This window comes from Capricornis sumatraensis, chromosome 9 (genome assembly GCF_032405125.1).
Source record: "Capricornis sumatraensis isolate serow.1 chromosome 9, serow.2, whole genome shotgun sequence".
Classification (NCBI taxonomy): Eukaryota; Metazoa; Chordata; class Mammalia; order Artiodactyla; family Bovidae; genus Capricornis; species Capricornis sumatraensis.
In genome coordinates this window covers 52500077-52526457 of record NC_091077.1, presented here as the reverse complement: position 1 = coordinate 52526457, position 26381 = coordinate 52500077, and the positions used below count along the sequence as shown (strand labels likewise).

General features: G+C 56.8%; 1 protein-coding gene across 2 annotated transcripts; it reads left to right on the top strand.

Moving 5' to 3' along the window:
- The first annotated feature begins 788 nt into the window (after nucleotides 1-788).
- On the top strand, nucleotides 789-23915 carry PCDH1 (protocadherin 1). 2 transcript variants are annotated; one of them, XM_068980522.1, is made up of 5 exons: nucleotides 789-828; nucleotides 9813-10675; nucleotides 13645-15840; nucleotides 21176-21395; nucleotides 23521-23915. In XM_068980522.1, exons 1-5 carry the CDS (start codon nucleotides 789-791, stop codon nucleotides 23913-23915), a joined length of 3714 nt encoding a protein of 1237 aa, XP_068836623.1. The 2 variants fall into 2 exon arrangements, with proteins under 2 accessions (XP_068836623.1, XP_068836625.1); XM_068980524.1 differs by lacking the exons at nucleotides 789-828; nucleotides 21176-21395; nucleotides 23521-23915 and having other exon boundaries at nucleotides 9839-10396; nucleotides 10433-10675; nucleotides 13645-16273.
- Nucleotides 23916-26381: the final 2466 nt, after the last annotated feature.

The window sequence follows — 26381 nt, the reverse complement described above, 5'->3', positions numbered from 1 at the left end:
AGGGGCGCCTCCGAGTCCCATTACCCTCCCCCTTCCACGGTCCCCTCCGTAGCCCCACCCCCAAGACTTGCTGCGGCCACCGACGCTGACCGCTCTGCGGCTTCGGCCAGAGGGGGAGGGGTGGACTTCCCCAGAGCGCAGTGGGAAGGGATGGCCACTCGGGGTGCGCTGGGGGTCTGGGCAGGAAGAACGTGGATCTGGAGGAGCAGATGCCCAGGGAAGGCATCGGGAGACATTTCCCGTGCCTCGACTTCCCAGGGGGCAGAGTAAAGGACAGGTGTTTGAATGAGGTTGGGAAAGGAATTCGGGAGGGGTTCCAGATGGGGGCAAGGGTGGGATAAGTGTAAACTGAAGAGCCTGGGAGGGGGACAATCTGCTTATACGGCTCTCGGGTAGCGAGGAGATAGCAAAAGGGGTCCCGGCTTTGCGGAGCGGTGCTGGGGTCCCCTCCCAGCCGAACCAGAGCGGTCCCGAGCTCCACCTCCCGGCCACGGAGCTGGGGGAGGGGGACAGGGAGGCGGGCGGGAGGCGGGCGGGCGGGCCAGGAGGGAGGGGGAGGGAGGGGGCGGGCCCGGCTGTGCGCTCCGCTCGCTGCTGGCTCCGCCACCACCACCGCCGCCGCCGCCGCCGCCGCCGCCGCCGCCTCACACACTCCGGGAGCGGGAGCGCGGCGTGGACGCGAAGCCGCCGGGGCTGCTGCGCGCAAAGCCAGCCGGAGCCAAGCCTGAACCGCAGCGCCAGCCCGAGCCGTGCCGAGTCGCAGCCCGGGCCGGGGCCGGTGGCGGCTCATGGACTGCAGGGCCCGCGGCCGGCGCTGCCCAGAGTCGGGTAAGGATCGGTGGCGGTGGAGGCGGCGGTGGCTCCCGCCCGTGAGCGGCCATGGCCGGCGGGAGCCGAGGGAGGGGCACCCGGCCGAGCGAGGCCACGGGGGCCCAGTCGGTGCTCCGCGTGCCGGGGTTGAAGTGGGGGCGTTTGGGAGCTAGGAGTGGGGGGTTGCGGCCGGGGCACCCTGGCCTCCAAGGTCCGCCGCAAGAAGCCGAGAGAGGAGGGGAGTGCTGGACTGGACCCCAGCCTAGGCGCCCTGCACCCCGGTGCGCTTGGAGCTGCGAGGATAAGGGGGCTCCGGGAGCGCGAGAGATGGAGATGGTTTGGGGCAAGTACGCAGCCCCCAGTTGGGGGGGGGGCATTCCCCGAGGACGTAGCAAGCAAGGACCCTCATCCACAAGCACACACACACACTTGTTGGGCGACCAGCTCGGATCACTCAGGCGCGTCCAGCTCCCCGCGGGCACCCGGAGGGCCAGACCACGGACATATGTACACACATACATACATATGTGCACACAGGCATACCTCCCGCACACCAGCGCCTGCTGGGGCACCGTCACTAGCTGAGAATCCGCTTCAGCGCCTGCACACTCAGAAGCACGGACACACAACCTGTGGTCCTACAAAGCAATAGAACACAACCGGGTGTGACATTCGGCGAGTTGGACACACAAACGCAATCTCGTGCCCTAAAACAGGAGTGTCACGGCCACAGTTCGCCAGATGAACACTCAAAACCCAGTCATACACACATATTCCTTTAAGGAACACACCCTAACATAAATTATGTTACACTCCTTGGCCAGAACGTAGGTACACAACGCGTCTTGCTTGCACCCCTCGATTGCACCCATAAACACAGAACCCAGTGTTTCCGCACACGCCTTGAAGGCATACACCCTAACACAGCAAGTGGCACCCACAACAGCGCTTCACGGTCAAAACACAGAGTTTATTGCTTCCCACATCTTAACACTGGATTCCACACACACCTTTCACCAACAATATCACATTACACCTTGGGGGGTATACACACAAACACACGCGCTCTGTCCCTCTCCCTCAGAGGCCAGATTCCGTCCTGGGAAGCCGCCGGGCCGCCGGGAGAGCACCTAGCGCCCCTTCCCCTTATCGCGATACAGGCAATGTAAATATCGGCCCGGCGGGAACCCTAGGGGCGGGCAGGCCGGACCTGCTTCCCAGCCGGCGCCTCCCCAACCCCCACTCCCGGGCCGGCCGGCTGGGTATTCCCGGAACAAGCTGGACCTGGCAAGCCGCGCCACCCCGCCTCCCCGAAGCTCCGGGGCACTAGGCCCTTTTGCAGAGGGTGCCAACCTTGGGCAGTGTTTGCGACCCTCTTCGGACCATTCAGTTGGTTTCTCCGAACCACCTGGATCCCCAGCAGACCTGGGTCCCACACACCTGTGTCTCTCTCACACCTGGGCGTCCCCTGCGCCAGGTCCCGGCTGCAGGCCAGAGTCGTGCGCGCGGGCGAGGCCCTGGGACCAGGAGGGCACGCGCGGCACGCGCAGGAGCAGACTTGGCAGGCGACAAGGACTCGCACTCCTTCCCCCCACCTACCCTCGGGAGCCCAGACTTCTGGCCTCTGTTTCTCAGCAGTGGCCGGCGACCATTCCTTCTAGCAGGAAATATTCGGGGCGGCTCTGAGGTCTTTCATGATTGAGAGGAGGGTAAAGCCCCCTTTTCTGCTGTCCGCGAGAGGCTCGGTTTTACGAGAATTTCTCCTCCGGGCCGGGCTCGCCGCTTTGTGATTCCGGCGCCGGCTCCTTCCCTGCCCCTCCCGGCTCCCGCGGGGCGGCTCTCGGCGATGCCGGCTTGTGGGGGTCCCTAGGCTGACACCGGGAGTACGGAGGAGGAGGGATTCCCCGCGGCGGCCCCTGGGGCAGGGGGCGCCTGGGGCCCGTTGGTGAGGCGCATTCTCCCGGCGCCGCACTCGCGCCTCGCCTGGAGCTCGGGGAGGCCCGGCGCCGCGGGGGTGAGGGTGGGGGTGGGGTGGGGCCGGGCGAGCCCGAGGATGCTGGAGGAACTGCCGCTGTCCCACCCCCGACACTCTCCAGTGTCCTCTGGGAGGAGATGCCCCGAGTGCAGGGTGTGTGCCGCGAGCGCCCGCTGACCGCAGCCGTGTAGGTTGGGGTCTGCCGGCTCAGGCCTGTCCGGCTGAGTCCAGGATGTCGTGCCGGAAGACGCCGAGGGCCTTCCATTACCTGCTTTGAGCCAACCCTTGGTAGCTGCCTGGAAAGAGAGCGCCCAGAAGGTGTTGGTGACAGCCAGAGGTCTAGGTGTGTGGGGGTTAGGGGTGGGGCAAGTGTTACTTTCTTGATGTGGGGGTCTCGGAGGATTGAGATCTGTAATTATAACTAGACCAGGGCATGGAGTGGATCGAAGAGAGAGGGATGAGAAGGGCCTCCAGAGACTGCCGAGCAGGATGGCAGGGGAGCAGGTCTGGTTTCAGTTCTGGCTGCGTTTAGTTTCCCCCCTTCCCTCCCACCCAGTCCCCACCCCCAAAAGGGATTTCAGCTGGAAAGGAGCGTCTTACTGGCAGAGGGTCTGCTGCTGTGGCTACTTCGTCAGGGGACCTGGGCTAGGTAGAGACTGAGCCAACTGCTGCGGAGTGTGGGTGGAAGGGTCAGGAGAGGGTCTCGGAGGATGGAGGGAGGAGCTGGGGAGAGGAGATGGGGAAGGAGGAGATCCTCATATGGGGTGAGGGCTGCCCCTACCATGAGAGAGGATAGTTGGTGCTGCAGAGATTCTTTCAACCATGTATTGAGCTCCTACTGTCTGCCAAGGCCCATGGTGGGTGATGAGGATGCAATACTGTAGTAAGATACACGACTATCCTTGCCTTCATAGGTCTTCCCAGCTGGCAAGGGATTTGTTCACTTATTAATGAAACCAGTGAGCACCTACTGTGTGTCTGATGCTGGAAATGAAATGCTCCATTTAGATAGAAAGATATCGCTCCTTTATAATAGACCTTAATGTATCAGCTCCCATTTAATCCTCCCAAATAATTTCAAGAGGCAGGATTATTTCCATTCCACAATACAGAAATATCTTCAGAGAAGTAAAGTCACTTGGCCAAGGTCACACAGCTGGCAAGTGGTGGAACAAGAGTTTGAACTCTGACAATCTGACTCAAGAATGCAGGTGCCTGGAAACCCCACAGAGGCTAATAGAGGGTTGTGAAAGAAAAGGGAGAGGAGCTGAGGGCTGTGCACTTATTCACTGTGGGAAGCCTCTGAACAGCCCCACCCCATACAGCCAGCTTGCTTGCCCTCCTCTCCCAGATGTTTGCTTTGTCCCTCAGTGTTTTGTGCCCGCAGTGGTAGTGGCTGTTTGTTACAGTAGAGGGGTGGGGGTCACAGCTGACCTGGACTCTGGGGCTGTGACATCTGTCCCTGTGTGTTTCCTCTCTGGCCACAGCTTTCAGGAGGAAATGGCCCCTGGTCCCCAAGGTGGGCGGGCAATGAAGGCTCCAGGTGACCCTCACTGCCGTCCTTCTTCCTGCCCAAATGTTGACTCAGATGGCATTTTCCTTGGCCTTCCCTGGACTCTGCCCTCCCACCTCACTGTGCTCGTGGAGCCTGAGAAGAATGAGTCACTGACCCTCCTGAGGCTCTGACTGCTCAGGGTCCTGGGTGCCCAGTGTCTCCAGGTGGAGGTGGGGACACCCCTGCCGGGAAGGCAGCCAGTGCCTGGGCAAGGGCAGATAAGGCACTAGTGGCTTCAGAGGCTGCAGTCTGGGGCTAATGACTCCCTCTAACCAACCACCAGGACAAAGTTCAGGGATGGTGGGAGCAGGAGTAGGAAGGGCTGCCTCACTGACACTCCTGGCTGTTCTGTTCTCTCTCCCTGCATCCAGGGAGGCCTGGTGTCCTTCCGCCCTTGAACTCTAGACCCTCTCTTTCTCTTTCACTCCTTGCCCTGCAGGTTTGGCAACCCAGGGGTTGTGTGTGTGTGTGTTCGGGTGTACATAGCAACCAGTGATTTCTGTTGATTTCTCTTCCCCAATCCAGCCTTTTCTCAGCTCATGTGGGAAGGCATTTTTATTTCTCAAATCCCAACTCTTCAGCTTACTAGGGGCTTCCCTGGTGGCTCAGTTGGTAGAGTGTCTGTCTGCCTGCAATGCTGATGACCCAGGTTCAGTCCCTGGGTAGGGAAGATCCCCTGGAGAAGGAAATGGCAACCCACTCCAGTACTCATGCCTGGAAAATTCCATGGACGGAGGAGCCTGGTGGGCTACAGTCCATGGGGTCGCAAAGAGTCAGACATGACTGAGCAACTTCACTTTAACTTTTCAGCTTACTATTTCTATGACCTAAGGCAGTTATTCTTTCTGAGCCTCAGTTTTATCATCTGTACTATGGGAAGCCATGTAATAATAAACAAGACCCATTTCAGAGGATTGAGAGGATTAAATGGGAAATGGATGTAAATGTAGTAGAATCTCTGGGAGTGTTAGAGATGATGGTGGTAAAGATGATGATGATAGAAATTATACTTCATTCTTAATTCCAAAGACCTAGAGAACCTCAAGGTTGTTCCCAGAAGGTTCCGGACCCTTGCTGCCTCCACCTTGCTGCCTGCGGGGTTTCTCCAGGCCCCTCTTCCAGAATCAGAATTCCTACGGGTGGGGCCAGATAGTACTTATTTTAAAGGGACTTTAAAGTGTCTGTCTACAATGTGGGAGACCTGGGTTCGATCCCTGGGTCAGGAAGATTCTCTGGAGAAGGAAATGGCAACCCACTCCAGTACTCTTGCCTAGAAAATCCCATGGACAGAGGAGCCTGGTGTCCATGGGGTCGCAAAGAGTCGGACACGACTGAGCAACTTCACTTTCACTTTCAGGTACTTAAAGAGCCTAGCCTTCTTCAGCTCTTGATCCTACGCTGGGCAAGCCTCTCCCAACTCCTGGAAACTACCCCTGCCCCCAACTGTCTTTGCCTTGGATATTCTTTTTAGTGTTCCTCCCAATCAGAAGTTAGATGCCACAATCCTTTCCTGACTCCTAAGGGTGACAGGGGGGCTTCCCTGGTGGCTCAGTGGTACAGAATCTGCCTGCCAATGCAGGAGATGCAAGAGACGTGGGTTTGATCCCTGGGTGGGGAAGATTCCCCGGAGAAGGAAGTGTCAACCGGCTCCAGTATTCTTGCTTGAAAAATTGCATGAACAGAGGAGCCTGGTGGGCTATAGTCCAAGGGGTTGCAAAGAGTCGGACACAACTGAGCGACTGAGCAAGCGTGACTGAGAGAATGTGTGTGAGTATTAGGAGGCAGGCGGGAGGTGGGGAGAATGTGTCACACACATGCTATGTTTGTGCTGCCTGGGAGGCCTGAGGGGTCAGAGCCCCTGGTTGTGACCTGAGATGGGGAAGGAAGCCCCCGAGATTGGTGCTTAATCTGTAGCTCTTAGAGCAGCTACAAATCAAAAGTCACCCTTACGCTGCCAGACCACGGACCTCTGAAGTTGTAGCCAAAATTTGTGAACATTCGTTCTTCTTAGAAAAATCTGCCATGTAGTTTCATAAAATTCACTAAGGGGGATGTGACCCCAAAAGGTTACAAATTGTTGATCTGGAGAGAGTGAGTGGAGGCAGGCCGTCACTGCTTTATTTCTCCTCTTTGTCAGGTTTAAGCCCCACCCAGCCAAGACTTACGCATGGAGTTGGTGCTCACAGTGATCCCATATTGTGTGTTTGCTGTGCAAGGAAGGGCAGAATAAGGTGCCCAGAAGAGAGTGAGGTTCTTTGGAGATAGGTGTGTTTGGGTTGGGGCTTGATGGTAAGATGAGCCCAGTGCCAGGTCCATGCGGAGAGGGGAAATGGCTGAAGGATGGATCCAAATAGAGCATCAGATAAATTCCTCTCTTCTTTAAAGAGATTAAGATTGCAGCTGGGAACAAACACACACTACTCATCTGATAACAGCCTCACATGTGTTGAGCCTATTAGTGGGAGAAATGACCAGGGAGGGGCTGTGCTTGTGTAAGGAATCTGCATTCAATGACCATTTGCTGAGATCTAACCTCACAAGAAGGAGAAGGCAATGGCACCCCACTCCAGTACTCTTGCCTGGAAAATCCCATGGACGGAGGAGCCCTGGTAGGCTACAGTCCATGGGGTCGCTAAGAGTTGGCCACGACTGAGTGATTTCACTTTCACTTTTCACTTTCATGCATTGGAGAAGGAAATGGCAACCCACTCCAGTGTTCTTGCCTGGAGAATCCCAGGGACAGAGGAGCCTAGTGGGCTGCCGTCTATGGGGTGGCACAGAGTCGGACACGACTGAAGCGACTTACCAGCAGCAGCAGCAGCAGCAGCAGCAACCTACATGAGAAAGGGTTAGATCAGAGCCCGGGGAGTCCTCAGTGGAGTAGAGAAGCTGGGTGAGGACGAGCAGTGAACACACACCAAGTTCCAGGATAGGTTAGCTAAAGTGATCGCAGTCATTCATGAGCTGTGACTGAGCACCCACTGTGCTGTGCAGGGGCTTCCCTGGTGGCTCAGTGGGGAAGAATCCACCTGCCAACGCAGGAGACCCGGGTTCAATTCCTGGGTCGGGAAGATCCCCTGAAAAAGGAAATGGCAACTGACTCCAGTATTCTTGCTTGGCAAATGCCATGGACAGAGGAGCCTGGCGGGCTACAGTCCATGGGGATGCGAAAGAATTGGACATGACTTAGCGACTAAACAACAGCAGCAGCAGCAACTGTGTGCAGGGTCCAGGGCGAGGCCCTCAGGATGGATATACGAGTAAACAAAGCAGAGGCTCTCTTAGTTTCTGCTCACAGAAGGACAAACAGTTCACAAATTATTCCCCAATCGGCTACCTAACTACAACTGTAAGTGCTTTGGGGGAGCGTTTGTTGAGTGCCCATGTGCTAGGCATTCAGCCCACATGATCCCAAACTCCCTAGAAAAGAGGTAGTATTATTCCCATTTTACTGACAAGGAAACCGAGGCTCTAAATCAACTGCTGCAAAAAAAAAAAATAAATAAAAATAAAAATAAATCAACTGCTGCAGCTCACATGGTCAGGAAGTGGGCAGCTGGGGTCTGCCTCAGACTCCCTGATGTCACAGTCCCTGCTCTCTCCATCCTGCTGCCCTACACCTGTCAAATGGGTGCAACCCAACAAAAGTGACAAACAGTCATGAGTTAGAATGGTCAGCTCCACAACGACAGACTGCATCTGTCTTGTTCACTGCTGTGTTCCACTGCCCAGGATAGAGCCTGGAACATTTTAAGTACCCAATAAATGTTCCCTGAAAGCATGAATGAGCACTGTAGTGAGCCCAGCTCTGGGAAGGGGATGAGTGCAGGGAGCCCTGTCCCTTCCTTCAGAATGCTTGGGGAGGTGGAGAATAGGTGCACAATATGGGGACTGAATAACACGGCGGGCGGTGTCCCCGACTGCACGGTGATTCATTGCCGAGGGATTGGTACGCACAATAAGTGGCTGTGAGTTGGAGGAAGGAGAGGTCACTGTGGGCTGAAGAGGCTGGGAAGGCTTCCTGGGCAACCAGCGGCTGCCTTCAGTGGGGTGGGTGTGGCCTGTGACAGGGCCTGGGTAGGATTTCCAGGTGCGGGGCACCTATTCCAGGGGCAGCCAAGGAGCTGGGGAGAGGAGATCCAGCCTGAGCCTCTGTTGAAGATGTCGGGCCAAAGAATTTGTATTTGCAAAGCGGGGCTGGTTGTGGCGGAGTGGTGCTGGAGAAGAGGAGGTAGTCAAGGCTGGTACTGAGCTGGGGTCTGCTGACACACAGCTCAAAGCTGAAGGGAGACCAGCCGGAGCAGCAAGCTGCTGTTGTGACCGCGGTGCAGCTTGTGGTTGGCTGGGCATACGGGCCTCTCACTGGAAGGATCTGAGGGTGGGCAGGGAGAGCCAGGTGTGAGATGGGGCTGGACCGGTTAAGGCCGGGAGGGGCCAGGTGAGAGGCACACTGGGAGACTGAACAGATGTGTGGGAAGTGGTCTGGGCAAGGCTGCTCGTGTCATCGGCAGCCCTATCCCAGTTAGACTTGCTGGACTCCTAGTCTCTAAGGACAGGCCAGGGCAGCTCCCAATGCCAGTTCCAGGGCTAGTCAGCTCTGACCACTGCCCTGACCCCAGTATTGATGTCTGGTATCTTCCACGTACTTGCCCATGTCTCTCCTCCCCACCCCGCCTTGGAGAGCGAGGGCGGAGGAGCTGTGTGTGTACACACAGGTGTCCATGCTCAGGGGCATGTGTGTTTGCAGGGAGGTCAGGGAGGGAGAACCCCTATTACTCAACCTTGTTTGCAAGCCTTGGTTGGGGCCCTGTTCAAGCTGGCCCTTTGTAGGGGTGGGCACCCTGGTTAGCAGGGTGATTAGTGTCAAAAGAAGGGGATTTGAGATGTCCTACCTCACATGCGCACACTGACTTGGCATCTCAGAAGGGATAGGAACGTGACGTCATCCCTTCTGCCTGCAGCCAACTTGAGCGGCCCTCAGCGTGGGCGGTGGTGGTGATGATTGGGGTCTGGGGAACGTGAGGGTTCCTGCGTCTCTCCTACTGTGTTTACGGCAGGGGGTAGGGGGCTCCAGGTCTCGCCCTTGCACTTGCTGTCTCTCCCTATCTCAGTATCAGGGTAATTAGCATGGGTGACTAAGGCAGGATGCTGGTGAGAAGGAGGTGTTGGGCAGAGCACAGAGCAGAGAGCAGGGAGGGAGGGAGTGTCAGGTGGGTCTGGGCGTTCCAGGGGCGGGAACTGCTCTAGACCCGTTCTGGCGCCTACCGGCTCCTCCAGCTGGAGCAGACACAGACATCGCTGCTACACTGGGCTGTGGGTGAGACTCTGGGTTCTGGGTCCTGGAATCGGTATTCTCTCTCCTGGAGATCAGTGTGTGGGTGGCAGGGGGGAGTTGGGGGCGGCTCTGGGCAGCCCTGAGAGCCTGGGCTCTCCTTCCAGCTGACGACTGTGTTCTGTCTCTCCCCCTTACAGCCCTCCTGATTCTGGAGCCTGCCCCAATGGGGCCCCTGAGGCACAGCCCAGGCCCCGGGGAGCGACGTCTGCTGCTGCCTACCCTGCTGCTAGCACTGCTGCTGCTGCTGGCTCCGTCCCCGGGCCATGCCACTCGGGTGGTGTACAAGGTGGCTGAGGAACAGCCGCCCAATACCCTCATCGGGAGCCTCGCTGCCGACTACGGTTTTCCTGACGTGGGCCATCTGTACAAACTAGAGGTGGGCGCCCCGTACCTGCGGGTGGATGGCAAGACGGGCGACATCTTTACCACCGAGACCTCTATCGACCGTGAGGGGCTCCGTGAATGCCAGAACCAGCTCCCTGGTGAGCCCTGCATCCTGGAGTTTGAGGTGTCTATCACAGACCTCGTGCAGAATGGCAGCCCCCGGCTGCTGGAGGGCCAGATAGAGGTTCAGGACATCAATGACAACACGCCCAACTTCGCCTCACCAGTCATCACACTGCCCATACCCGAGAACACCAACATCGGCTCACTCTTCTCCATCCCAGTGGCTTCGGACCGAGATGCTGGCCCCAACGGAGTGGCGTCATATGAGCTGCAGGTGGGGCCCGAGGCCCAGGAGCTATTTGGGCTGCAGGTGGCAGAGGACCAGGAGGGGAAGCAGCCGCAGCTCATCGTGATGGGCAACCTGGACCGGGAACGCCTGGACTCTTACGACCTCACCATCAAGGTGCAGGATGGTGGCAACCCCCCACGTGCCAGCAGTGCCCTGCTTCGGGTCACCGTGCTCGACACCAATGACAATGCCCCCAAGTTCGAGCGGCCGTCCTATGAGGCTGAGCTGTCTGAGAACAGCCCCATAGGCCACTCAGTCATCCAGGTGAGAGGCCCCTCTGTCTGTCAGGGTGACCCACTCTACCCTGGGTCCACTCTACCCTCCATCTTCCCTGCTCTACCCTGTGGCTGACTTCCATTTAGAAATGGGAGCCCACCCCAACCTCGTGAGAATTCCCTTCACTTAAGGGCAAAACGGTCAAAATACTTCAGTGAGATCTCTCTTCCCAGCCCCTGCTTGGTGAGACTTTCCTACCACACCCCAGCAGGGGAGTGACTTTCCTCTGTCAAGCTATTTACATGACAGTGACATAGCATAAGAACAGCGATCCCCCATCCCTGAGACAGAGTTGAGTTGGAGAAACCTCTGCAAAGTGAGACCCCCTCCCAAGTCCAATGACATTCTCCTCCCTAGCCAAGCGAGCTGAACAAATGAATCGCCTTTTGTCCAAGTAGATTCTCTCCAGAGATGAGAATGTCTTTCCAACTAGGGGCCCGTTAGCCAGATGAGTTTCCCGAGGCTGAAAGCCAGAGCCTTCCTTTGGCCATCCCTGACAGTCAGATGAAATCATTTTAGCCAGGTGAGTCCTCAGAATTCTAGAAAACTGTGCTCAGATGTCTATACATTCGTCTCCTCCCCTAGGCACTGGGCACCCATGGGTATGGGGTGCTGGGCACAGTTGGGGGGTTGGTGGCCTCTGTTTCAGTTCTCAGCACCCCTTTCCGTGGGAACTTCCCCAGGGGCTGGGCAACTTGGTGGGGCCAGGGCCTGGGAGGGAGCAAAGAAAGCGTCCCTGTAGACAGGTGGGTGTATCTCGCGCTGTCATCTCAGCCCTGGCCTCCTGCCAGCCCCAGAGCCTTTCTCCTTCCCCATGGGCTGAAGTTGTCTGTCTTTGACGTGAGGGAGCTGAGGAGGGCTCCGACTGCCCTGCACACCGTTAGCTGTTCTGGGAAACCATTTCTTCTACATCCCCAAACTGAAGCAGGGCACAGGGGGAGTTTGGACCTGTATTTAGTGGTTGGTGGACTGGAACCTGTAGAAGAAAGACTGAGAGAGAGAAGGGAGACAGACAGTCGGGGATGGTGACTAATAATAGACTAAGTGCTGGGCACTGTTCTGAATACATTCTGTGTATTATATCATTTAATCCCCACAGTACAAAGTACGCATTATCCCATTTTACAGATAGGGAACTGAGCCCACAGAGATTAGGAAACTTTCCTCATATCACCCATCTGATGTGTTCAGATCCCACCTCGGAGACGTCCAACAGTTTGGCTTCAGAGCCTGTGGGTGTAAGAGTCAAGAAGTGGGATGAAGCAGGGCAACGGGGCAGAGACGAGGCTACAGGTAGATAGAGCAGGAAAGAGAGGATACGAGAGAACCAGCAGTGGGAAAGAGGCTGAAGAACTGAGCAAGATGGGGGGGGAGAGACAGAAGTCAAGAGTCAGAGAGAGAGGTAAGCTGGCAAGAAAGGGGGAAAAGGAGGTGTGTGACCAAGCTAGAGACAGGGAGGCAGACAGTGGGAATCATAATGAAAAGTCGGTGACAGACTGAGGGGATGGAGGGTCGAAGAGAAACTGTTAAGGAGTGAGCAGAGATCAAGCAGCTGGGAATCCTGACCTACGTGTGTTTACTGTCCGAAGAAAATCCTGATGGGAAGGAAAGACACTAGCAGTGGCCCTTAGAGTGTCAGCACTGATTTTCAGAGGTGAATGGATGGATGGCTGAATGGATGAACAAAAAGAGAGATACATGGTATTTAGGGGGCACTTGGCACGTGCCAGGCAGTGTTAGACATTTTTACCGACATCATCCCATTTAACCCTCATCACAACCTTGTGAAATAGGTTCTATTATTATCCCCCTTTTACACATTTGTAAACTGAGGCTTGAGGATGTTAAACCATTGGCCCAAGGTCACGTTATTGGGAAGCAGTGGAGCTGGGATTTGAACATAAGACTCTGTTGCTCTGCTCCCCAGAGACTCTGCCTAGTTGCACCCATCAGGTCTCATCTCCCCACGCATACTGCCAACACATTCTGTTGGGCTGTGACCTAACTCTAGATCGCATGTTTCTACCTGACCAGTGCTCCCGCATGGCCATTCCCACCTGGCTCCTGTTGCTCCGTCACCACCCGTGTTTGTGTAGACCTGGGCCGGGTGTGCGTCGGCCTCGGCGCGGGAGGGCGTGCCCACTGCAGAGGGACAGGCAGTTCGTTGTTTGATGCTGGGAGCCCAGCCTGCTACCAGCAGGCTCTGTGGCCTGCACCAGTCCCTCCTTGGCCGCGGGCTCTGTTGGACTCCTCAAGTTGGTGCCTAGCCAGCACCCGACCTGGGAGGGGAAGAGACTTGAAACAGGTTTCTCCGGTTTGACAAGGGTAGTGGCCTGGCTTGGCGGGCTCCCTCTGACCCACATCCCTATCTGGCTGTTTTCAAAAAAAGGCAGTCCCCTCACCTGTGGCCTCCAGGCGGGCATGTGGGTCTCCATTCATGTACAAACACACACGTACACAAACATATATACCTTCTCACATAGTCACAACACGTGTATGTTCATGCATGCCTATTATACACATATGCCGTACATACACACCATCTCTACTACTCACACATTCCCAGCTCTTCAGAAGGGTTGAAGGTCAGTTAAATTGGGTGGAAGGGCTACCCTCGTTGCTAGCTGGATCCTCATCCCCACGTTTGGGTGGACTAGTATAGAAATGATAAGTAGAGTTCAGTTCTGCCCTATCCCATCTCTAGTAGTAAGCCTGCAGCACCATCGAGGATTTGTGGGCTGTTATCTGTGCTTTTCAGGGAAATAGATCAGTAATATCAGCTACAGTGTCAGGAACTGGGAAAGGGCAGGGCTCACACGTGCTGCTTTTGGAAAGGCTGCCTTATTAGATTAGTCATGTCTGCTGTGCTCTCTGGAAAGGCAGCCCTGGTGTCCCTTAACTTGTTATTCCCAAGCTAACCCAGCCCTGTTTCCCTCGTTTCTCCCCCTGCCCTGTAGGTGAAGGCCAACGACTCAGACCAAGGTGCCAACGCAGAGATCGACTACACTTTCCACCAGGCGCCTGAAGTCGTGAGACGCCTTCTGCGACTGGACAGGAACACCGGACTTATCACTGTGCAGGGCCCCGTGGACCGTGAGGACCTGAGCACCCTGCGTTTCTCGGTGCTTGCCAAGGACCGTGGCACCAACCCCAAGAGTGCCCGAGCCCAGGTGGTGGTGACTGTGAAGGACATGAACGACAATGCACCCACCATCGAGATCCGTGGCATAGGGCTGGTGACGCACCAGGACGGGATGGCCAACATCTCAGAGGATGTGGCGGAAGAGACAGCTGTGGCCCTGGTGCAGGTATCTGACAGAGACGAGGGAGAGAATGCGGCTGTCACCTGTGTGGTCGCAGGCGATGTGCCCTTCCAACTCCGCCAGGCCAGCGAGACGGGAAGCGACAGCAAGAAGAAGTACTTCCTGCAAACCACCACCCCACTCGACTACGAGAAGGTCAAAGACTACACCATCGAGATTGTGGCCGTGGACTCGGGCAACCCGCCACTCTCCAGCACCAATTCCCTCAAGGTGCAGGTGGTGGACGTCAATGACAATGCGCCTGTCTTCACCCAGAGCATCACTGAGGTCGCTTTCCCAGAAAACAACAAGCCGGGTGAAGTGGTTGCCGAGGTCACTGCCAGTGACGCCGACTCGGGCTCCAATGCTGAGCTGGTTTACTCTCTGGAGCCTGAGCCAGCTGCCAAGGGCCTCTTCACCATCTCACCTGAAACTGGAGAGATCCGGGTGAAAACATCCCTGGATAGGGAACAGAGGGAAAGCTATGAGTTGAAGGTGGTGGCAGCCGACCGGGGCAGCCCTAGTCTCCAGGGCACAGCCACTGTCCTCGTCAACGTGCTGGACTGCAATGACAATGACCCCAAGTTTATGCTGAGTGGCTACAACTTCTCGGTGATGGAGAACATGCCAGCACTGAGTCCGGTGGGCATGGTGACTGTCATTGATGGGGACAAGGGGGAGAACGCACGGGTGCAGCTCACGGTGGAGCAGGACAATGGTGACTTTGTTATCCAGAACGGCACGGGCACCATACTCTCCAGCCTGAGCTTCGATCGGGAGCAGCAAAGCACCTATACCTTCCAACTGAAAGCTGTGGACGGTGGTGTCCCACCTCGCTCAGCTTACGTTGGTGTCACCATCAACGTGCTGGATGAGAATGACAACGCACCTTTTATCACTGCCCCTTCCAACACCTCCCACCGGCTGCTGACCCCCCAGACCCGTCTGGGTGAGACGGTCAGCCAGGTGACAGCTGAGGACATTGACTCTGGTGTCAATGCTGAGCTGACCTACAGCATCGCTGGCGGCAACCCTTACGGACTTTTCCAGATTGGGTCACATTCTGGTGCCATCACCCTGGAGAAGGAGATTGAGCGCCGCCACCATGGGCTGCACCGCTTAGTTGTGAAGGTCAGTGACCGCGGCAAGCCCCCACGCTACGGCACAGCCTTGGTCCACCTATATGTCAATGAGACTCTAGCCAACCGCACGCTGCTGGAGACCCTACTGGGCCACAGCTTGGACACGCCACTGGACATCGACATCGCCGGGGACCCAGAATACGAGCGCTCCAAGCAGCGTGGCAACATCCTCTTTGGCGTGGTGGCTGGTGTCGTGGCCGTGGCCTTGCTCATCGCCCTGGCTGTGCTCGTGCGCTACTGCCGGCAACGGGAGGCCAAGAGTGGCTACCAGGCTGGCAAGAAGGAGACCAAGGACCTGTACGCCCCCAAGCCCAGCAGCAAAGTTTCCAAGGGCAACAAAAGCAAGGGCAAGAAGAGCAAGTCTCCCAAGCCCGTGAAACCAGTGGAGGATGAGGATGAGACTGGCCTGCAGAAGTCTCTCAAGTTCAACCTGATGAGCGACGCCCCCGGGGACAGTCCGCGCATCCACCTGCCCCTCAACTACCCACCAGGCAGCCCTGACCTGGGTCGCCACTATCGTTCTAATTCCCCACTGCCTTCCATCCAGTTGCAGCCCCAGTCGCCCTCTGCCTCCAAGAAGCACCAGGTGGTGCAGGAACTGCCGCCTGCAAACACATTCGTGGGCACCGGGGACACGACGTCCACGGGCTCTGAGCAGTACTCCGACTACAGCTACCGCACCAACCCCCCCAAATACCCCAGCAAGCAGGTAGGCCAGCCCTTGAGGCTCAGCACACCCCAGCCCCCACCCCACCCCTACCATGGGGCCATCTGGACCGAGGTGTGGGAGTGATGGAGCTGGTGTCTCGGACCTGCTCTGCTCACCAGCCCAAGGCAGTGGTGGGAGGTGGAACCAAAGGTCAGGGAATGCTGGGACTGGCAATGATCCTGCTGCCTCACCCAGGCTTGGAGGGCTGGGCCCAGTGAAAATGGAGGGTGCATTCTGTGTCCCCCCACCCATCACCCCTCCCCACTGGGAGAGGCCTGTGATTTGTTACATCCTGGGACAGGACCAGATGCCGGGTCCTGCAGGTGGGGGCGGATGGGCAGGGGAGCCAGAAGGGTTTGGAGGCAGAAGCGTGGAGGGAATGGAGAATAAGTCTCCTTCAGACCCGGGTCTCTGTCTGAGGCCAACCATGGGTGCTTCTCTAAAGGGGAAACAGGGAGACCTGGGGCCCTGGTGGGTAACCAGGTGGGGAACTCTGTCAGGGAGGGGCCCCCCTTTGTGCCTTCTCTGTGTACTGTGTCACCCTCTTCCCCACCCCAGACTCCTGGGCTGGGCTCCCCCTTCCTCTTCCCCCATCCCAAACACTTCCCCCTGATAATAAAGTTCTCTATTTTTGGAGTTTTGGTTTCTTATTTTCCTGGAAGTGAGAGGAGAAGTGAGAGAGACTGGAAACAAATCTTTGTCTGGAGGTCCTGCCTCAAGGTCCCCATCCCTGCTCTTTGTCCCTCCCCATGTCTCAGGCCTGCACCTCTCTGCCAACCGTATCTTAATTGATCACCTTCCCCACCCCCCAACCCATGACCATGACCGAGTCCACGTCTGGGTGAAGCACCCTTCAAATAGAGCTGTCTAGCAGCGTATCCCTCTCCTCATGTTTTTTTTTTTTTTTTAAAAAAAAAAACAATATTTGTTTGTTTAGGCTGGGCCAGGTCTTAGTTGTAGCATGTGGGATCTAGTTCCCTGAGCAGGAGTCGAATCCAGGGCCCCTTGCATTGAGAGCACAGAGTCTTGCCCACTGTACTCCTAGGGAAGTCCCCCTCCCCTCATGTTTGTGAGGCCTCCCTGGGAATGATGCCCTTCATCAAGAAAGTGGGTGCAGAGGCACCCAAGTCCTGACCTTTCTCCACTGACTAAGACTTGACCGTTCCCCTCTGTGCAGACGGAGCAGTCCCAATAGAGCTCAGAGCCGAGTAGCTGGTAGGGGTAGGTGGAGTGCAGTCTGGCTGCCTCAGGGGAAGGCACAGAACCTCTTAATTATACTAGGCAACTTCCCTAGAGGCAAGATCTTCCCAGGTCCCTTTCCCAGCCTCTTCATCCCAGTACCACTCAACACCCAGCAATTAGCCTGTTTTGCCCTGTCTTCCCACCAGGGTCACCAGTCTGGGCTGCCGGGAGAGCGGGCCCAGGGAGAGGGGAGGGAATCCTCCAGTGCTGCGGGCCGACCTACTCTCTGTGTCCCCACTGCTGACCCAGGCTGAGGCACCCTATATTGCCCTCTCCTTTCCCTTCCTTCAGCTCCTTGCTCTGGCCACCCTTAGCTGCTAGCTCTCATTCACTCTCTCTCTCTCCGTCTCTCACTTCTTGCTCTCCTGGGTCTGCCCTGTCGCTGGCTGTGCCCAAGGAGGAGGCTAAAGTCAGAGTGAGGGGACTCAGGTCCTGGGGGAGTCTCTGAGGCCAGAGGCAACCTGTGTCCATGGTGACTGAAGAGGCTTGAGACACTCCCAGGAGGTCCAAGGCGCCAGCTCTCTATTCTGATTCCGTCCACAAACTCCCCAACGCCCTGGGGCACCTCCAAAGTGAAAATCCTGGGGGTTTTGGAAGAGTGGGGCATGGGGAAGTGAAATCTGGTTTCATCTCATTTCTCCTGGACGAATAAGCATCTCTCGGGTGGCCTCCGGCAGCTCCTGACCAACCAATCACCCTTTCTCTCTTGTTCCTCTCCTTGCTGCCGCTGCCTCTCCCTCCTTCTTCTGTTCCTGTAGCTCTTTCATCTCTTTTTCTTTCCTGGAGTCTGAGGGATTATCCTTTACTCGGGTCCAGACCAACCCAGGGATGGAGCCACACTGCACACTCGAACATAACCAAGTCACGACACTGCTGTTATCATCAAAACACATAGGCTGAATCCCTACTGTGTGCTCAGCACTGTGCTAGACCCTAAGGAAAAAATGGTCATATTTCTACAAGACATACAAGTGAAAAGATGAGGCAGTTGAGAATCTTGGTGTTGATTCTCACCAGTGAGAATGCCACGTAGAAAAGCTTTTCCCAACTTGTTCTGCCACTTCTGCCACTACTGGCTTTCTTTTCTTTTTTTTTTTTTTTTTGAGTCCTTACAGGTGCAACGTACCATGCTAAGCATTTTATGTGAATTAGCTCATTCAACGCTCATAACTCTTTGTGAGTAGGTCATTTTACAGAAATGAAAACTAGGTAGCGATGGAGTCAAATTCAAATCATCAGGAGATCTGGTTGCCAGAGTCTATTTTCCATTATGCACTTTTTGACTAAGTTCAGATTAACCTAATAAAGGCTCTACAAAGTTCTGCAAGAAGGGAGAAAGTGTTAAGCTTTGTATAACTCTGGGTTTTCCACATTTACTTGACCACGGTGTCCCCTCCCTTTCTTTGAGGCATATAGTATGAGAAGACATGGGAGTGGGCTCCTGAGAGGGAGCACCTTGAACCAGCTCTTCATGAAGTGAGGAGCAGGAGATGGACGGGAGGCTGAGCCAGTCCCTGAGGCAGGAGTGAGTGTCACCAAGCTGGAGGCAGGAGGAGGGCAGAGAGGGGATTCTGAACGGAATGGAGGATGGAGTGGGGAGCTAAGACAGGAGATTGGTAGACTGTAGGCTATAGAGGACATAGAGGCCTTGTCAAAAGTTCCTTAAGAGGAAATGAGAGCCCCTGAAAGCTCTTGAATTTTGGATGAACTGAGTTTTAGAAAGTTCACTGGAGTGTATGGTGGATTTAAATTGGTAGAGGTGAAGGTACAAGACTGAACCCCTAAGGTCCAGGCAAGGATGGTGGCAAAGGGAATGATGGATGGATGGATCAGGCTGACGTTCTGGAGAAAAGGCCCACAAGACTCAAGGAATAATTGGATATGGGGTAGGGGTGGGAAGTGAGGGGAGAGCTACCAAGATTTCCAGGTAGATACCATCCTTCTGAGTCTGGATAAGGGGGATAATGGTAAGATCATTGCCCATGCAGAAGCTGACTGGAGAAAAAGAATTTGGTTTCAGGCATGTTGAATCTGAAGGGTCCATGGGGACACCAACTAGAAATATCCAGCAAGTGTCTAGAACTTCTGGACTAGGGTGTGTTTCAGACAGATTTTGGACACAGGCTTTTAAGATTTATTTATTGGCGACACTGCATGGCATGTGGAATCTTAGTTCCTCAACCGGGGACTGAACCTGTGCCTCCTGCAGTGGAAGTGTGGGATCTTAACCAATGGACTGCCGGGAAGCCCCTAGACTTTTTAAGATTTGATAGTCATAGAACTATAGGGAATATTTAGTATTGAGTGTGACCCAACCCTCCATTTTAAAGAAAAGCATCATAGAAAAAGACCAAGTAATGTGTATTCCAGGAGGCAGGATTGCAGCCTTGGATTACCAGGGACAGGTTCTGCAGGGACAGAGGGCTGCTGGCTAATGTCTAAAAAGAAAACTGAAGAAAAAAACACCTGATAGCCAGGCTACTCTGTGCCTCCCAGAGCACCTGGAACCTATCGTCAGGTCAGTTTGGGAGATCTTGTCTGTTATCACCCAGACCTTTCAGTGTTTTGGATCCCAACATGGATCTCGAGAAGGGTTGCCTGTGCCTGCAGATGGAGTGGAAGGCAAGGTGGGAAGGCAGCTCCCTGTGCTGACACCCTCCCCCACCCCAGCTGCCTTGAATGGGACACAAATTGTGTAGGGTATCAGGAGGGTGGGTATGCAAACCTGCGCCGCCCTCCATCTTGATAACCTCCTATTGAGAGTTTTAAGAAGAAAGCAGCACAGAGTCAGAGGATTAGAGGGAACCAAGAGACTCATCAGCAGGGGCCTGGGCATGGCTGCTCCCACCCCTGGGCTCCAGGGGCCCTTGGTCTTCGCCCTCCACAACTCCTAATTTCTGGTTGGCAGGAGAACCAGTGGCAGTCCCAGGTGGGTGTTTGGGTGATTGGTTGGTTGTGCCAAGTGCCAGGCTGAGGTTGCCAGGTTCCTGGGATGATCATTAACCCATGGCAGGCAGACGGAGCTGTTGGCTGGGAGCAGCCTGTCACTGTTGCACTCCCCCGACCCCAGCTCCCAGTCTAAATCCTGACTCCACCAAGCCAGCAGCCCCTCCCAGACGCTGCTTCCTGTTTCCTAGAAGGAGTCTTCATCTGAAGCTAGCCTTCTGAATCCCTGATGGATGCCGGGCGCCCCCCTCCTATGCCCAGGTCCTCCTGGGCTCTGCCCTCTCCAGTTAATACTGTTTCCTGATGTGGAGGGCTGGTCCATTGTTCTGCCAACCCACCCTCAAGGTGCCCTGGTTTGTTATCAGGCTCCTTTTCCTTCTTCCTTCCCACCTTTTTCCACTCCCTGGCCTCTCTGAAGGGGAACAAGTGGGGACAGGGGTTGAGTGGCAGAGGACTCAGCAGGGAGTCCTGTCTACAGCATTACAGACCAGGGGGCATTGCAGACCAGGGGTGAAGAACAGAAGCTCAGAAAGCGGTTAGCAACCCAACTGGATGGAGGCAGTAGGAAGTTACGGAGCAATGAGACAGGTGAGGAGCTGGAGTCTGGAGGCTGCTATTTGGAAATAAGGGAACTGTTCTGGTATTGGTGAGCTGTTTTGGAATGAGGAGTGTGTCCTGCTTTCAGGGAGCTGTTGTAGAAACTGGAGGCTTGCTGGTGGTTAGAGGCTATGCTGGAATTAGGGGAGTTGGCTGGTATTGTGCTATTTTGGTGTTGGCTGTCTGGAATGAAAGAGAGGATGTGCCAACACTGGGAAGCTGTGCTCTAACAAGTGGTTGTACTGGATTAGGCTTATCGTTGCTGACCTGGGGGCTATCATAACACTGGGGCCTGTGCTGTGTTAGGACTTCCAGTGTGTGGTCCTGGCTGTCCTGGGAGCTGTCCTAGAATGAAAAGCAGTCCTCTATGAAAGTGTCTGCTTTCTGGGGGGCTGTGCTGTGCTGGGGGGCTGGGCCTCTTCTTGGTTGCTGCTGAGGCCTAGAGGACTAGAAGCTCTGAGGGTAGGCTTGGCTGGGGCTGCAGCCTGGTGTGGTGGTGGGCCCATGGGGCAGGCTAGCCGGCCAGCAGTGACGCTTCCTCTCCCCGCAGTTACCTCACCGCCGCGTCACCTTCTCCGCCACCAGCCAGGCCCAGGAGCTGCAGGACCCGTCCCAGCATAGTTACTACGATAGTGGCCTGGAGGAGTCCGAGACGCCATCCAGCAAGTCATCGTCAGGGCCCCGACTGGGTCCCCTGGCTCTGCCTGAGGATCACTATGAGCGCACCACCCCTGATGGCAGCATAGGAGAGATGGAGCACCCCGAGAATGGTGAGGGGCATTGGCATGGTCGGGCACCCCAGCAATGAGTAGAAGCCTGAATATGATGACAAGACCTTACAAAACAGCCTCCATCTCTTGAGCTCTTCTGTGGTCAACAGTAATCACTGTGCAGAGTGCTTCCTGGCAGATATTCATTGAATCTGCATAACCACTCTGATCTGAGAACTTTATTGTGCCCACTTTACAGTGGAGAAAACTGAGGCTCAGAGAGGTTGAGTCACTTACCCAAAGTCATATACAGGAAGTGACAAAGCTGGGAAAGATTCAAACCCAGGCTTCTCTGATTGCAAAGACTGCATGTAGCACTACTCTATATTGCTTCCTAGGAACAGGGACCCCAAGAATGGGGACCAGAGGGCTCAGGCAGTGGTGAGGGAGCCTTGAGGCAATCTTTTGATGTAATGAGGGTCAGAGGGCCTTGAGGATGCTCAAGGGGCCCTGGATGCTCTAAGGAGCCCGGAGAAGGGTGTGATGGTCCCCGAGGGAGCAGGAGATTATTTGGCTGAGAAAAGGGGTGGTGGGGCTGGGGAGTGGAAAGTCTTGTCTGGGAGAGGCTTGGAGGGTGATGGCAGAAGTGAAGTCTGGGCAGGAGCAGTGTGGGGACAGACAGGGGATGTGTTGTCAGAATGTATGGGTGCAGTGCGTGTGTGTGAAGGCATCTGTGGTGGCCCACGGTGGGGAGCCTAAATCAGCTTGCCCTTGGGATAGACAGATTCTCCAGCTTGGAGCTGTCCTCAGGTCTCGCCCCCTCCCTCAGGCTGAAGTCCCGAAGCCCCCCAAAAGATGAAAGGTTCCACACCTCATCCCCTGGGCACAAGGTTCTTGTCTGACCTCCCAGGCCCCAGGTCTCAGAGTGTCCTCTCTCCCCACTCTGCCCGTCCACGCGCGATCTCATGCCCGTCTCGTCCTTTTTGTGCCCGCGCAGAGCCGGCTGGCAGGAGCAGGCCCTGAGGCGGACTGCCAGGTATGTGGGAGCTGCTCTGGGGTCTGGGGTCTGTGGGACTCGGCCCAGCACCCAGCCCCGCCCACCCAGTGCCCGTGCTCTGCTCCATGCCATGTTGGGTCCCCCATTCTGCCCTGAGCTAAAGAGCCTGAGTGCTTCGAGGGTTAACGACAGAGCTGACCCCTTCTCACCTTGCACTGGCAGGAGGCCAAACCAGGGTGGGTGGTGCCAGGGGAGCCCCCACCCCAGGTGGTGCTGCTCAGTCATGTCCCTGCGGGGGGGAGGGGGGGTGGGGAGTCACCGCCTGGTGCTGTCCCCAAGAGAGGGCAGGACAGGGGCAACTGTGACAGGAAGTGCTCCAGGCCCAGCCGTTCCCATAGAGACCCCGGCTGCCCAGCAACCACACTGGCTACTGCTGATGTCAGGCGGCCAACTCCTGTTCCCGTGGGTGTTCTGGGCAGGGAGCCGGGGCAAGGCCAGGGGTGGTGGTTGCTGTAGGGGCCAGAGTAAGGCGTGGTGGGGCTGCATGAGCGTGCTTGTGGCTATGTGAGTGTGTGCTTCTGTGGGAACCCCTGGCTTTGTAGCGGGGCCTTGCTGTGCTGGGGTGGGGTTTCAGGACAGCTGGGGGCATGGTGAGGCTCAAGGGGGCTCAGAAGGAAGATATGTGCCCACCTCTGTCTGAGGATGGAGATGCCCGGTGTAGATTTGTGCGTCCATGCCTATCTGAGGGGAAGGCTATGGGTGTGTGTGTGTGGGGTGGGGGGGGGGGCCGACAAGGGAGAGAGAGCTTGTGTCTGTAATGAGCACAGGGGTTTCCTCATCCCTGTCTGGGGGCAGATGTGCATGTGTCAGCCTGGCTGGAGGCAGATGACAGAGTGCATGGATGAGTTGTGTGTGCACCTGTCTGAGGGCAGATACAGTGGGTGTGTGAGAGGAGAGCTGGAGAATGGGTGAGGATGGAAGAAAGGAGGTGTCTATTTAAGGACAGGCCGTGTGTGTGAGAGTGCACGCGCTGTGGATGGTGGGAGGGTGTGTGTGCCTGTGAGCTTGGTGGGCAGGAAGGGGTGTGCACTCTTGTTCCGAGACAGAGTGGAGGTGCTGTTGGGAGGCCGTGGAGCAGAGCCCTGGGAGGCTGCCCTGCCTGAGGACCCTCCCCTTTCTTCCCTGCAGACCTGCGCCCTCTGCCTGATGTCGCCATGACGGGCACCTGTACCCGTGAGTGTAGCGAGTTTGGCCACTCCGACACGTGCTGGATGCCAGGCCAGTCGTCTCCCAGCCGCCGGACCAAGAGCAGCGCCCTCAAACTCTCCACCTTCGTGCCTTACCAGGACCGAGGAGGGCAGGAGCCTGCGGGCGCCGGCAGCCCCAGCCCCCCGGAAGACCGGAACACCAAAACGGCCCCCGTGCGCCTCCTGCCCTCCTACAGTGCCTTCTCCCACAGTAGCCATGATTCCTGCAAGGACTCGGCCACCTTGGAGGAAATCCCCCTGACCCAGACCTCGGACTTCCCACCTGCAGCCACACCGGCATCTGCCCAGACGGCCAAGCGCGAGATCTACCTGTGAGCCCCCTTCCGGCCGGCCAGCCGGCCATCCCTTCCCCAGTCGCCGGCCAGCTCCCAGGCGGGCCCATTCCAGGGTCCCCGCTCCTGACTCCTCCAGCGTGGACTTCCTGGCCAGGGCCCTGAGTGGGGGGTGGGGTACCTGGCCTCATGACCACGCTGGCCCTTCCCCCATGCAGGGTCCAGGTCCTCTCCCTTCACTCCATCCCCCAGACCCTAGGGAGCCCCCTCTTCCCCTTTATGGGGCTCCTCCCAGCTGATGCCCAAGAGGGCTCCTCTCCGATGACTAGGCTCCCTTCCCTCGACTTCCAGGGAGCACCCCCTTACTTTGGGCAGATGGTGGAGTCAAGGGCAGGTAGCACACTTTTAAGTCATTGTTTCCCGGATGGCTGACCAGGGCGGGGATAGGATGCCCCATTCCAGCCCTGCAGCAGGGCTGAACTGGGGAGCCCCCTTCCCTGGGAACTCCCAGAGGAACTTCAACCGCCAGGGGCTCCCCAAAGGGCTGTTGTTACCAAAGGTGGGGTGGGGATGGGGGTGAGAGTGGGGCAGAGGCCTTGTCTTCCTGTACTGCTCCTGGGCCGGCCCACCTGCCTGCCACATGCCCATGCCTGGTCCCATCTGGGGGCCCCCCTTCCCCACTGGTCATGCAGTGTCTGTATATAAGGACCTTGGAATGATGTCCCCATTTCTGCCTGATTTGCAACTTTTCTTGTTGATGTTGTGTTGTCTTGGGGGACCCCTCTGGGGGGGCCTGCCCTACGCCCCCTCCTCCCTGCCGCAGTGCCCCCCACCCCAGGCCTCTATTGTTCCATGTTGTAAATACCCCTGGGGCCATGGTGGGGGTGCAGGCCAGGGAAACAAAGGGTGGGCGGGGGTGAGGGTAACATTCGCCTATCAGCAGAGCTGGGCTTTTATTTAATTTTTTTTAAGAAACAAATCTCTATTTTTTTGGAACTGTTATGCTGTGCCCTGGTGGGGGGAATCCCCGCTCAGGCTGGCCCCCACATCCAGATGAGCATCACAGAGGGGCCCTGAGGCTGTGGGGGGCAGCTGGACAGGGGTGGGATGACTGTGCCTCTGGCCTGGTCGGGTGAGTTGGGAGCAGGAAGGTTTGTTCAGGGGGTGGCTGGTTGCTGCCCCCAGTAGGGGTTACCTGCACCCTGCCCCCTCTCTGCCCCCCACCCCCAGCCCCTGCCATGACTGACCCGTCAGCCTGTAAAACCACCATTGCCTTGATCTCAGGGGGTGGGAAGGGCGCCTCAGGGCACCCTGGGCTCCAGGCCCCCTTCTTCCAGTTGGGCTTCCCTTTGCCAGGGTCAGGGGTCCCATGGGGGTGGGGAGATTGGGGGGCAGAGAAGCCCAGTCAGCCATGATGAGGTGGGATTCTTTTCTTCACCTCAGGGGGCCAGGGTGTGAGGGGCATCCTGCAGAGCCTCCGTCTCCCACTGTGGCCATCTCAAAGCCTCAGTCCCCCTTCCTTCCAGAAACCCCCCACTGCCTTGGCCCATACCTCTCCAGCTCCCCAAGGGCCCAGGCTGGGAGGCTGGAGACTCAGGGTATGGCCCTTGCTTGACTTCGTCTAAGCTTGGGGGGTCAGCCCAAGGGTGGGAGGGGTGGGTACAGGCTGCTGGGTCGTCTGGTGCCTTTGGGAGCTGTGTTGCTGGGGTCTTGACTCCTGTATCCCCATAGACCCCACCTCCACCCCTGAAAGCCAGGGGGCTGAAGAATCACCTTATTCTCTGCTCCTTGCCCCTAACTTGGCTTGGGGTAACAGTGCTGGGAAGGAGAACATTGTTAGGCTGGTGGCCTCAGCATCCATAGCCCTTCTATGGAGGGCAGGGGGTAGAGTGGGCTGGGGTGGCAGCAACCAGGTCCAGGGATTGGCCAAAGGCTCCTTTCCCTCGGGGAGGCCCAGGAGGTGGGCTGGGGCTGGTTAAAGAGACAGCCCCTTCCCCCTGCACAAACAGGGCAGGTGCAATACTGGTGGAGTTAGTACCATGAGTTGCCCAGCTGGTGGGTCAGTGGCTTTGAGGGCTGTCCTGGGTCCTGCAGTTCAAGATTCTGGCAAGACTGTATGCGGCCCATTTGCTTGGTGGAGAGGGTGGTCCAGACAGGAGGCATTCCTGGGGTTGGGAGACTCCCCTTGGAAGCCCCTGGTGGCCTGGGCACCCTGCCCTGGTCTTGGAGGCCCCTAAGCACTAAGTGGAAGGGCAGAGGAGCACTTTGCACAATGGAGAAGCCAGAAGGAAGAGAGTGGCCCAGGTGGCCAGGAGGGCTGAGAAGCACAGAGGAGCTCTTCCCACAGGCGAAGGCAGAGCCCCTAGCCCCCTGGTTGGGGTCGGGGCACTGAGTCTGTCACCACCTGGGCACTGGAGAGGTGAAACCAAAGGTGGGCAGGGGGTGGGTGGCAGCACTGGGGACCACTCCGGTTGGTCCTAGGTCTGTGAAGCCCTTCCCCAATGCCTCA